Below are 12984 nucleotides of genomic sequence, written 5' to 3'. Positions count from 1 at the left end.
AAATGTAGTTGTGTTTTGGTATCCTTGAGTGGTGCCTAAGGGTGGACTGTAGAGTTATGTTGGACTCTATGCCCTCCTTTGGTGGTTGAATTTTTATGGGCATTTCTTACTTATAAACAAAGTCCTAAACCTCCCCACCACAGGCAGCTTTCAAATGAGCAGCTGGCTAGAAAAGCCATGCAGAGGTGAGGGTTGATTCCTCAGATTCCTCCCAAGTCTAAAATCCTAAGATTTTATGATTAGATCCTACCTAAGAGTGAAGGATTCCCCAAGTGAGAAAAAGTTTGCCATTTTTGAATTAAATTTCAGAATCACTAAAATAAGATTCTTAAAGCCCTAGTGTCATACCAGTGCCTTCTAATGGATTCAAACCTTGATGAATGCTGTTTATTCTTTGTCTTGAGTCACTTGATTTTTAAGTGGCTAGTAGACTCTTTCAAGTGCATTTTCTTAAAGAACCTTAAGTGAGTCCCCTTCTTTCGCAGAGCAGATGCAAGTGCAGTCCATTTATTGGACCACAGTACAGAAAGCTTAGTCTTCAGATGAAGTCTGATTTTCATCCTTAACAAGCCTGAGCTCTGGATTAGTGGAGTACAAACGTTAATCTAACTAATACAACCAACTGCAAATAAGGCATAGTTCCTTATAAGGAAAGGGTAGATCCAAGAGCAGTGCTGGATTTACTGCACAGTTAATGAAACTTCAGCTCAGGGACCCTCACCTGTGCACAGCCTTCCAAGGGCCTGTTGGGGCCCTAACGATGTGTTCACATTTTTTGTTATTTGCAAAAGACAGATATTTTGGCTACAATCAACAAAAACATCTCTTTCCACTTTGACTTTCCTTCCATCACATTTCTCTGTCTGATGAGTGGCAGCAGAGGGACTGTAAACATTTTGGGGATTTGATTAAGGGGATAAAGAGTTAGGGATAGGTTTCAGTGGAATTTAGTGGGATATGTTTTTGTGGTTTGCAGCAACTCTGTTTGTTAATTATTGTTAGCCCTATGAGTGTAGAAATGACTTTAGGTAGATTCCTACAGCTCACTGTGCCAATTCACTTGCTGAGGGGACATGAAAATCTAAACCAGAGGTGATGTTACAAAATGTGAATGTGTCCATTGGGCTCTAATGCTGGGAGTACTGGTTGGAGTAAGGACAAGAAGGTTTGAAATGTACAGAATCAAAGGTGTTCTGTGGAAAATTCCTCCAAATCTTATATCTTCTATATGAAATAAACTAAATAAGTGTTTTCCTGAATTTGACAACAATCCCTAAAAATGTAGAAGTTATCAATAATGAGTTGTAAAGCTGAAATAAACTTTTCTAATTTACCAGTAATAAAACTTTTTGATCAAACATGCTAGAGGAAAGGCAGATTTTTCTATTTTTTTTCATAGAAAATATTTCAAAACGGCCAGGTGTGGTGGCTCACACCTATAATCCTAACACTTTGGGAGGCCAAGGCAGGAGGATCACGAGGTCAGGAGATCAAGACCATCCCGGCTAACACGGTGAAACCCAATCTCTACTAAAAATACAAAAAATTAGCCAGGTGTGGTGGCACATGCCTGTAGTCCCATCTACTTGGGAGGCTGAGGCAGGAGAATTGCTTGAACCCAGGAGGCGGTGGTTGCAGTGAGCTGAGATCGTGCCACTGCACTCCAGCCTCGGCAACAGAGAGAGAGAGACTTCGTCTCAAAAAAAAAAAAAAAAAAAAAAAAAAGAAAAGAAAAGAAAAGAAAATATTACAAAATTATTGCTGTATTAATATGAAGAAGCAATCAATGGATATGCAGCCGCAAAGCCTCAGGGGAAGCGTATTGCAGAGGTGTGCCAGACAGTTAATTAAACAATTGCGATTTTTCTAGATTTTGTGAAATTTATGGTATTGTTAAGTATTTAAGCCTTGCAATTTGTTGTGATTTCTTTTTCTCATTCTAAATATATATTCACTTTCAGATCTAATTTTGTGTTCTTTTTCTTAAAGAGGTTTGCCCAAATTGTGTAAATTTCAAGTCCCACAAAATTTGGATCCCTGCATAGGAGCTGCTAAATATTTAGAAATAAGATAAAGCTTTTCCTTTTGGTTAAGAATTCTTAACATAGTCAAACAGGATCGTGGTTTACTTCATCCAGGATCTGACCTCTGTGATGGAATTGGTAGCTCTGGGGTGTCAGAGCTGAGAACAGTGAGAGACATGTAGATTCATCACCAATCACCCAGCAGGGAGGAAACCTGGGTGGAATCTGGCACCTAGTATGGATTTCTGTTCCAGAAAAGAAATCTTCCACAAAGAAGGTCTACTGAAATGACCTGGTGGAGCTTTTATCTAATTTAAAACAGGAAAGACTGTGAGGCTGTTCAGAGAAGTGTGAAACACTGGATTGGGGATATCTAGGTTCAATTCACCTAGGTTTGGTTTTCCCACTGTAAAGGAAAAGTTCAGTTAGGTTGACCCAGTGGAGGATGTTGAAGATACTCTCCTATCTTGCTGTCTCTTCTGGTCCTGTCAGTGACTGAGTACTGGGCTGGGCTGATGAATGTTATGGGAGATCCTATGGTCTATGGGGCCAGCAACCCCTGACATAATCTTGTAACAGTTTCTCTCCTTTACAAGAGCAGATAGGATTCAGATGCTAGGATTGTCATTCTCAGGCAAGTTGTGTCAATGTCACGGACCTTTTCCTGAAGAAAAGGAGTTTCCATGCATACATTACTCCTTAACCCATTAACTTGTATTCCTGCTTGCTTGGTCTTCTTGGTATATATGACCCCATTAAAAGATTAATTTGTCCTTTTACATCTCAAATAAAGGAAAAGAAAGTTATAATTCTGTTTCACCGTGGGCCCACAATTTGGCTTCAAGGTCAGTAATAAAAAATGGTCAGAACACCCCCTCTGTTTGCTGGACTGGCCACCTACAGGTCCCCACAGCAAGGGGTCCCAGGTTTCAAGAAAACTCCTTCTGTCTTCTCTGAGCTCCCAATCCTGAAAGAGTCTGGGAATCTATACAATTCACATGATTGAAGACCCTTCCTCTGAGCTGGAGTCAGGGTGGGTAATACCTGGAAATTACTTAACACTGCATTTCATAGGGAATAAAAGGTGTGTGGAAGCCTTTAACTAGTCTCCAATGCTTGACAACCTGGAATTTCCATTTCAGTGTGATCAAAAGAATCAGAGTACAATATAGTCCAGAAAAGTACACTGTTCCTAATTTTAGCAGTTCTGACAAAAATGGGCCACTGTCTGAATTATCAAGTAATTCTTTTATTTGGCTGTCTAGGTTTTTTTGGGATTCAGTGATAAAGTCTGTACTCCAGGATAACTATGAGAGAGAATAATGGGAGAGAATGACAGGAGGATATTGGCTGTAAGGTGGAGCAGGACAATGGCAGGTCTGACCCCAGCTTCTTTAAACAAAGGCATTTCCCAGAGGACATAAAGTATTCCTGGTGCGGTGAATCCTGTGAGATCTCATCTTTCCTTACATTTTAAAAAATTTTTCATTTCTGGATAGAATGAACTTGAAGAATCAAGTACTACATCACAGTCATGCATACACATGGACACACGGAGGTGGGTTAGCAAAGCAAATAGTCCCATCCTTGATGCTGGTTTGAGGCTACTCCTGAAAGAAGCTACATTTCAGGTAAAGAAGGACTTCTCTCTCCTAGTTCACCCAAATTCATAATCAAGTCATTAAAAAGAAGCAAAGTCGAGGGTTGGTGACTTTTTTTGATGCCCACTTTCTTCTGTTTTAAAGGAGATCCTAAAGGAACCGGCTGAAATACTTTTTCTGTGAAAAAATTTCTACCTTGGTTCTCCTGCCCTGAGCATTCTCACCCAATCCTCCCTGAATCCAGTGCTCACTCTCTTGTAATAAGACCTGAATTGTATTTCCTTTGATTCATCATCAGCATATTTCATGATTTTCTTTCTAACGGCATCAGGCACTGCTTTTCTCTATGCCTGGTAAAGGTATCTATCTTTTCATCCTCCCCAGAAGCTGTACCAAAGCTGACAGTCTGTGAGGTTCCACCCATTTGGTTGTGGGAGCTCTCCTACTATAGTGATAGCTGTCCCCGTGGGACCTGGTGCTTGCTCAGGCCTATGAATGGACACTCACTACCTCTGCTCTTATCCTACCCCACCTTTTTCCATGTCGGACTTGATCTGCTCCTCCAGATCCTCTGGGGACACATAGAAGTCCTCTTCTGACACTGACGGCTCGGGCCGGCAATGTCCACAGCAGCAGTTGCAGCAGCAGCACAGGCAGCAGCAAAAATAGCAGCCCGTCAAGAGGCCAATGATGACAAACAGGGCCTAGGGAAACAGAGGCAAAGCAAAATGGGGATGAGGGGTGATGGGGTGAGGGGAGAACCCACGAAATCAAGTCTGTACCCAGGTAACCCCAGAGACCTGAAGAGTTCACAGTTCACCCCACAGGCCACATCTTCACCCTCATCCTTACTCCACATAAGAACTATTTCACTTCCTTAGAAACCAATTTCCTGGTAAAGTTTTGCCTAATAAATTAGACCCACAGGAAATGACTTGTAGCCAAAGTAATAAAGTATGGCCTTTCTTTTTTTATTCTTAAGCTATATGGTGATCATTATTAAGAGCAGAGCAAAGCAAGACAAAAACCAAAAAACCAACCAACAAAACCTCTGCAGGTCAAATGAGTTAGCAAGCCCCCTGCCCAGGGGAGCTGAATCATTCTCACCAGAATGATAAAGAATGAACTGTCCGATACCTCCCCCTCCTACACTCACATTCCTGCTGGTCACCAAGTCCTGGAGAGCATCTCTCCTCAAGTCTCTTGCATCCTCCCTCATGCCTGTATCCTGGCCAGCAGGGCTTCAGAACAGACCTTCACTATGTCTAGTCTGGACACTTCAGCAGCCTCCCCTCTGGCCTCCCTCAAATCCATGCTGCACATTGCTGATACAGTGAACTTTCTGAAATACATGTTCTCTTGAATCCATGCGATGGCGCTCCTGTCTCTGAGATACAGCCATGATCCTTATTACGGTGATCTGGCTCTGCCAATGCCTCCCTGCACCAGCACAGCCCTGTTCTTGCCTTTCATTGCCTTATAGCTCTGCTCTCCCTGTGGATTCATCTGTCTGGACGTCCACCTCCCAGTTCCCCAGTCACCTAACAAAATATCCACCTGGTGTGTAAGACTCATCTTAAAGATCCCTTCTATGACATCTTTCCTGATCCTGCCCAAAACAATGACTCCCTCCTTTGTCCCCAGTTGCATTTCATGCAGACTTCTACTTTGGTGCTTTTTTTAAGGGATACTTTTAGAACATTGATCAGTTTGGACTAGACTATGAGCTTCCTGCAAGCTGGCACTGTCAGCTAGTCATCTTTCAGTTCCTCCTACTGAAGGACTTAGTACCTCGTATGTGTTAGATGCTTATAAAATACCAGCTGAATTAATGATTGTATAAAGTAATAAATAAACAAATGATTTGCTCCACCTGGTGAACAGCAGCTGGGTTTCCCCCAAAACATGAAAGGTTTGCTCGCTGTTTGTTATAGCTAAAAACTGAAAGAAACTCTCAACTCCTCCAATATGAAGTTATAAAAAGTCAGTTTTTGTGAATTGAGCAAAATCAATTTAAGATTGTATCAAAAATATGTAATTTGAAATAGAAATAAAGGGGTTTATATACCTTTAATTGAAACACAGATTTTATCTAATTAAGGGAGCAAGAGGGATAAAGAGGACTTTTGTGCCTGTGTATTTCTTCAATAACTTCAGGTAGAAATCTTTAATGTTGACAGCCCTCACCTGCCCCACTCCTGCTCCGTAGACCTGGACTTCATCTCTGATTCTGGCCCCAGGTGTGAGGTGGAGCCTCTGGTGGCTTGGAGCAGGGGAGCTTCAGTCACATCCTCAAACATACAATCTCTTTGCTATGGAAAATTTACATTTTCGTAGTCTTAGATAAATTACTCTGAAAACAACCGCAACACCGGCCACCTCACTAACAGTCTCCACAGCCTCCTGTGCAGTGTTCTTGAGACATTGCCCCAAGAAACTCCTCCCTTTTTAAAGCTATTTTTGTCCTTTTTGTTTTTACTATGCAATTCCCATATTGTTCTCTTCTCTGAATTTTTCTTTCATTCATATAATGTTTTGTTCTTTATTCCAACTTGATTGTCTGCCTTCTGTGGAAATAGACTTGCTTTATCCTTTACAGTGCTTAGTACAGTACTAGGCACAGGTAGGTGTCTAATATTTTTATAAGTACATATTTTTGTGGTACACTGATTCATTCATTTAGTGCATATTTAACACATGATTGCTACATGCAGGGCCACTCTGATGGGTGCCGTGAAATTGGGCTTTGGCACAAGGAGAAGGAAAAATACTTTTTTTGTGGTCTTATGTTTAAAGAACCACACCAGGAATTATTTTGCATGTCTCTCACACTACTGGGCAGATTCTGCTTGTCCATATGAATTTTGATCAATTTTGTCAGCTTCCAAAGCAAGGAAGTTTATTCTCATTTTTATGCAGGCAGGCCCTGATGTGCCATCAGGTGGATGTGTGTAATTATCTGGACCTGCCTTTGCAGTATCTTCCCACAGAAACAGTGTCACGCCCAGAGGTTGAGTTCCCACGCAAACCCACAAAAGCTTGTACTGTCCTATGAACATTCAATCTACTGTCATAAATGACATTGTCAGTGTATACACTCTCATTCCAAATTCCAAATCTGCTCAACAGGAACTTGTCTCTCCCCTAAGTCTTCAACAACAGAGAAAAGGGTTTCAAATGGGAATCCCAGGTATCCCCGAGAAACAGAACTCTGAGGACTATAGCAAGCATATTAGGCTAGGTTGCAAGAATACTTTTGCATGCTGATGTACAAAAACATATTCTCTCTCTTCCTGCATACATAAAACTCAATTTAGCAAGATTTAGTGGAAGAAAATAGCAATCAGATACTACTATTAAACCTGCCTTTTTAGATATTTAATAATTATTATTATTATGTATTGGAACTTATATGAATGTGAACTGTCCACAAAATATGTTGATGGACTACATGTATGACCCATGTGTAAATATACTTTTATCAGAAGATAAGGATATTAATATTCACAAACAAATAAAAACCATCACCAAACATAGATATACTAGAGATTCCTAGGAAACCAAACAAAATTTACCACACGAACGTCAATTCTGATTGAACTAAGCCCTTAAAAATGTCACCCTTTTCTTGACTACGTATCCATTTTGCTCTCTGTCCCCCTGTCTCTGCCTCTCCAATTCCCTGTCCTCCACTAGTAAATTCTCACCTTTCCCCCTCATTTCCTCCTCCTCTACCTCACAGCAGGCTCCAAGTGAGTCTCTGACATAATTATCACTTATTTTCCCCAGTATTGTGTTTGCTGATGTAGCCTATGCTATAGATAGAAAAGGACATGGCTAAATTTGCCCTGTAATAATTTATTAAGCAGTTGTCACACTAATAAATTATTTTTGGTTTTGAGAAATGAGTCAGCCCTTAATTAGTCATTATAAAGAATTAATCTGAAGCTCCAAATTCAAATATAATTAATGTCTAGAAGTATTTTAAATCATGTTGTATCTTACAATTATTTGATGAGCTAAACCAGAAATGATCCTAAATAATAGCATTCAGTGGAAGCAATATCTCCTTTTATTTACCAGAGTTTAATAGCAGGAAGATTAGACTTCCTTTGAGATGGAATCTAAAAGAGTGATTAATATCATGGTCTTACAGGAGATTGTGAAGAAAGGAAATTCAGTTTCACCTTTGCCCACCAGCTCGACAGCATGAAGTAGGTGTTAACGTTTTCGTCTCCAAACTGCTCGGCCACGTAGAGTCCCAGCGATCCGTACTTGTCGTATATGCTTCTCTTTGAAATGTCGGTAAGTATGGCGTGGGCGTTGTTGATTTCTTTAAACTTCTCAGTAGCAGCTGGATCATCTGGATTCTTGTCTGGATGGTGTTTCAGGGCCAATTTTCTTTTAAAATAAAAGAAAAACAAGGAGAGTGTGTTATTTGACAAGAATGAACCATGGCATTTTAGAAGGGCACTGTTCATTTGTATATTCTTTATTAGTGCAAATACTGTGAAATGGTAAGTTTCAGACTAGCGGTGATTAACAAGTACATTTTCACTAAATGATGTCTCTTGTTTCGAATGCACAGGCGCAATAGTACTATTTCTCCTCTCACATTTCCAGAGGAATTCTCAGTATCTGCATGACTGTTGAGTCTGAGAGACATTTGTTGTTGGCAAATATGCGAAGTTTCTTTTTACCAAGAAGCTATCAGTAGCCTGCCCCTACAGACCTTTAAGAGTTTCAGCAACAGGACCAGTTTACACCAAACTTCCATTTAGAACCAGAAGAATTTTCCAGAATTAACAGAACGTCACAACATATATTCTAAAAGTTCAACTCAGCTATCAAAAAAGTCTCTCTTGAACAAAATTAAGACCCCTTCATTAATCTTCCACAAGTCCTAACTATCTCTTGGTTTTCTGAACAAATACTGTGACTTCCTTTGTATTCAAATGCATATTTGGCCTCTTTCTAAATAGGGTTTTCCACTTAATAATCTATAGAAATTTTCTTGTGGGCATAAGGCCTTCTCCTCTGTGGATCAGAAAGCAGTTCCTGAGGGACTCTGCTGGAAATTCCAGCTGACTCATCTCCCTACTGTGCCTATCATACGTCTATGTAGGAACACACCTTAAGCTTTTGTTTATTGTATTAGTTTAGAACAAATTGTTTCATTTTAAAACAGTAAGTCCAGAAGTAAAGCAGAAAACTAAAGTATACCTTATAAATCAATCTACATGATAAATGGAAAAAATCACATCTATTTTAGGAACTGAAGTATTATTGATTAGGAAGTAGATGAATATTTAAGGAGCTCAGCATCAGGATGCTTTAATTACCAAAATATTTAAAAGCATAAATCATGATGTATAATCCATTCTAATCCTAAACACAGAATAAATTTTTAAAAATCAAACAATGATGGTTCATCTTAAATTTATTTAACCAAAACTTTTTTTCATCCTTTTTGAAAGATATCTGGGGTACTTATAAATTCTTATAGATAGGACCATTGGAGACATGTTTTTTTACATACAGAATTTATAATGAAATATTTGCTAATAGCATAAAATGCCTTTTATCATTTTTTTACTTTTATGTTTACTACATTTCAGCACTGTTAATATTCCTTGAATTCTCACTCTGGGCCCTGAAATAGGAATTGCAGCATTTCCCCCCCATGGTTCCAAAGATATCACATCTAGGCCAGTCAAATGAAAGGGCTGTTATTTCTGCCTTGAAAGGAAGAAATCTCCAGGCGGACAGATCACTTGAGGTCAAGAGTTTTAGACCAGCCTCATCAACAAGCCCATCTCTACTAATTAGCCAGGTATGGTGGCACACACCTGCAATCCCATCTACTCGGGAGGCTGAGGCAGGAGAATTGCTTGAACCCGGGAGGTGGAGATTGCAGTGAACCAAGACTGCATCACTGCACTCCAGCCTGGGCGACAGTGAGACTCCAAATCAAACAAACAAACAAAAAAACAGGAAGGAAGAAATCTCTGGAAAATGCCTCTTTACATACATTTTCTTGTTTCCAGGGTGGCTTCCTGTCATTTTTTAAACAGCTTGGATCTCTGTCAGCTCACAAGGGCAGATGCACCCAATCCATTTATCACACTCCTAACAATGGAGTTGGCAAATTCGGAGAGCTGGAACACTTCCACTTGTAACATATCCAATTCCTGGTCATCAGCAACATTTTGATTCCTCTTGGCAGATACTCTTGGCTCTGAGGAATCCTCGGGAAATATGGTGGGCAGAGACAGCTGCCAAAACTCTACAACCGTCAAGGAGGTGGTCGTGCAATGCCTCACCCTCTTGCATGTTGTCCATAGAGAAAGGAAACAACTATAGAATGTAGGGTTTAAGGAAGTGCCTGGAATATTTTTAAATAGAATAGGCACCTATCCATTGTTAAAGGTATTTGTTGTCACTTCTACATTGATACTTAAAGTGACATAATATTCAACCGGAATGTGAGCCTTTAATTCTAAATGTCTCCACACTCTTGGTCACCTGTCAATGTGGCATGGCTATAGCTAATATTAGAAATAGCATTCAATGCCTCTAATTTCCACTTCAAAATCTAATGACAGCTTTCAACTAAAATGCATAGTGAATTTAATTAGTGGCAGATAAGATAAACATGTGGTTTATAGTTATAATTATCTAAAGCCCTCAAGATCTTCCTATTTTGAGGCAGTGGCATAATTCTAAGAGTTACAGTGTTTTGCTCCATTCTCTTCCTTTCCCCATCCAACATTTCAAGATTCAATCAAACTACTGCTACCTACCACTCTCTACCAGTCTCTGAGTCACCTGAGGCCTGATTCTAACCATGCTGTCCCAGCTCTTAAAATATTTTAATGTCTGTCAATCTCATGGTTTATATGAGGCTGTTATATATACCGTTTGGATATTCTCTAAGTGCATGTAAGTCCTTTACAAATTTTTACTTTGGTTTTTAAAATTAATTTGTGGTATTTTAAAAATGCATATTCTAGATACGAATTCTTTTTTCAGTTATATGTATTGCCTATATCTTCTCCCATTCTGGGGCTTTCTTGTTGTTTTACTTTATGGTATCTCTTGGTAATCACAAATTCTTTATTTTAATTTACTGAATTAACCAATTTGTTCCTCAATTCAGGAAGATATTGTTCTATAAACTCTCTATAACTCTAAAATCTTTATAGCTTTTCCTTTCATATGGAAGTCTATGGCCCACTTATACCTGACATTTTAATGTGCTGGAGGGTAGATGTCTAATCTCACTTGCTTATATAGATATTCCACTCTTGTAGCACCATTTATTAGGAAAAGAAAATCCTTTCCCTGGATTTCTGGGATCTCTATTCTGCTCCATTGGTCAATTTGATTATTTCTGGGCCAATAACAGTCTAACATGTGATGCTTTAAAATATGTCTTCATATCTTAAAGAGCAAATTCTGCCATATTGCTGTTCTTCAAGAGTTCTGTGGTTATTCTGGGTCCTGTACATTTCCACATGAATTTTAGAATTAGCTTGTCAATTTACACACACACACATACACACACACACACCCCCCCCCAAACACATGCACACACATTCACACAACCTATTGAGATTTTTATTGCAATTGCATTGACTCTATAGATTAATTTGGAGATTGACTTTTGTATAATATGTCAACCTATTTCGAACTTTTTAACGAATTTTAAAGTTTTATCATTTTTACCTTTATGTCCTATGTATATTTTCTTGGATTTAGTCCTGGGAGCTCAATTTTTTGTGGTTTTGACATTTAAAAATGTTCCTAATTATTTATTGCAGATAAAAATAATTTTTTTCTATTTTTATGCTTAGGTTTGAAATAATTGTTGTATGTTGATTTTTTTATTCTTCCAACTTGCTAAGCTCATGTCCAAATTTTATTAAATTATAAATCTTTTAAATTTTCTACATAGACAATTATATAAGCTCAAGTGATAATTGGATTTTTTCCCTTCAAATCCTTATGTCATTTACATTTCTTCCCTTATTGTACTGCCTTGGATAAGACCCCCCACCCCAAGTACGATGTCAAAAGTGGCTGTAACAGGCGTCCTTCTTCTGAATTCACTAAGAGTGAATGGTTGTCGAATTTTATCAAATGTTATTTCTGCACCTATAGAGGAGATATATTGTTTCTCTTTTGGTCTGTTAATGTGATTGATTGAGTTTTTAAATGTTAGATGAAGCTTATGTTTCTGGGATAAACTTAATTTGGTCATTATGTATTTTTAAAATTTATTTCTGGGCTTGGTTTTCTAATATGTGAATTAAACTCTATAAATTTTCCTCTAAGTGCTATTTTGACTGCATTTCACATCTTAATATGTAGCATTGAATTATAGATATTTTATAATTTTAATTATAGTTTGTTATTTTTAGCCACAAGTTGTTTTAAATTATACCTCCTAATTTTCAAATATATGGAAAATTTCCAGCTATTTAAAAATTTTGCTCTTTAACATAATTGCATTGCTGTTAGAGAACATATTTGGTATGATTGAAATCCTTTAAAATTTGAGACTTTACTTACGTCTTATTATTTTTATAAATGTTCCATGTGTGTTTGAAAAGGGTATATATTCTGTTCTTATTGGGTACTTTGTTTTTATAGCTTTTGATTTTGTTTGTTAATTGTTTTGTTCAAATCTTCTATATCCTTAGCCATTTTATTGATTTATCAAGCCAGATGTGTTAAAACTTTCCACTATGAATGTAGATTTGCAGATTTCTCCTTAAAGTTCTGCCAACTCTTTGTTTTGTATATTTTAGGCCATGTGTTTTAGAAGCCCATAAACTTATAACTGTTATATATTCTTGGTGAATCAATTTTTTTATTATACTTTAAGTTCTGGGGTACATGTGCAGAACATGCAGTTTTGTTACATAGGTACACACGTGCCATGGTGGTTTGCTGCACCCATCAATCCATCACCTACATTAAACATTTCTCCTAATGTTATCCCTCCCCTAGCCCCCCACCCCCAGACAGGCCCCACTGTGTGATATTCACCTCCCTATGTCCATGTGCTCTCATTATTCAACTCCCACTTATGAGTGAGAACATGTGGTTTTTGGTTTTCTGTCCTTGTGATAGTTTGCTGAGAATGATGGTTTCCAGCTTCATCCATGTCCCTGCAGAGGACATGAACTCATTCTTTTTTATGGCTGCATAGTATTCCATGGTGTATATGTGCCACATTTTCTCTACCCAGTCTGTTATTGATGGATATTTTGGTTGGTTCCAAGTCTTTTTATTGTGCATAGTGCCGCAATAAACTTACGTGTGCGTGTGTCTTTATAGTAGAATGATTTATA

The 12984-nt window shown here is 38.4% G+C and overlaps 1 protein-coding gene across 1 annotated transcript in view; it reads right to left on the bottom strand.

The window, feature by feature from the left end:
• The window catches only part of DNAJC5B (DnaJ heat shock protein family (Hsp40) member C5 beta), a 77415-nt gene that overhangs the window by 15415 nt on the left and 49016 nt on the right, over positions 1-12984 (bottom strand). Inside the window, exons 4-5 of the mRNA XM_054561668.2 lie at positions 7813-8026; positions 4158-4329 (exon numbers count right to left, since the gene is read on the bottom strand). Coding sequence (XP_054417643.1) covers positions 4158-4329; positions 7813-8026 — 386 coding nt within the window. The remainder of the gene's footprint in view (positions 1-4157; positions 4330-7812; positions 8027-12984) is intronic.

Source organism: Pongo abelii, chromosome 7 (assembly GCF_028885655.2).
Source record: "Pongo abelii isolate AG06213 chromosome 7, NHGRI_mPonAbe1-v2.0_pri, whole genome shotgun sequence".
NCBI lineage: Eukaryota > Metazoa > Chordata > Mammalia > Primates > Hominidae > Pongo > Pongo abelii.
This window is presented reverse-complemented; position numbering and strand designations above follow the sequence as displayed.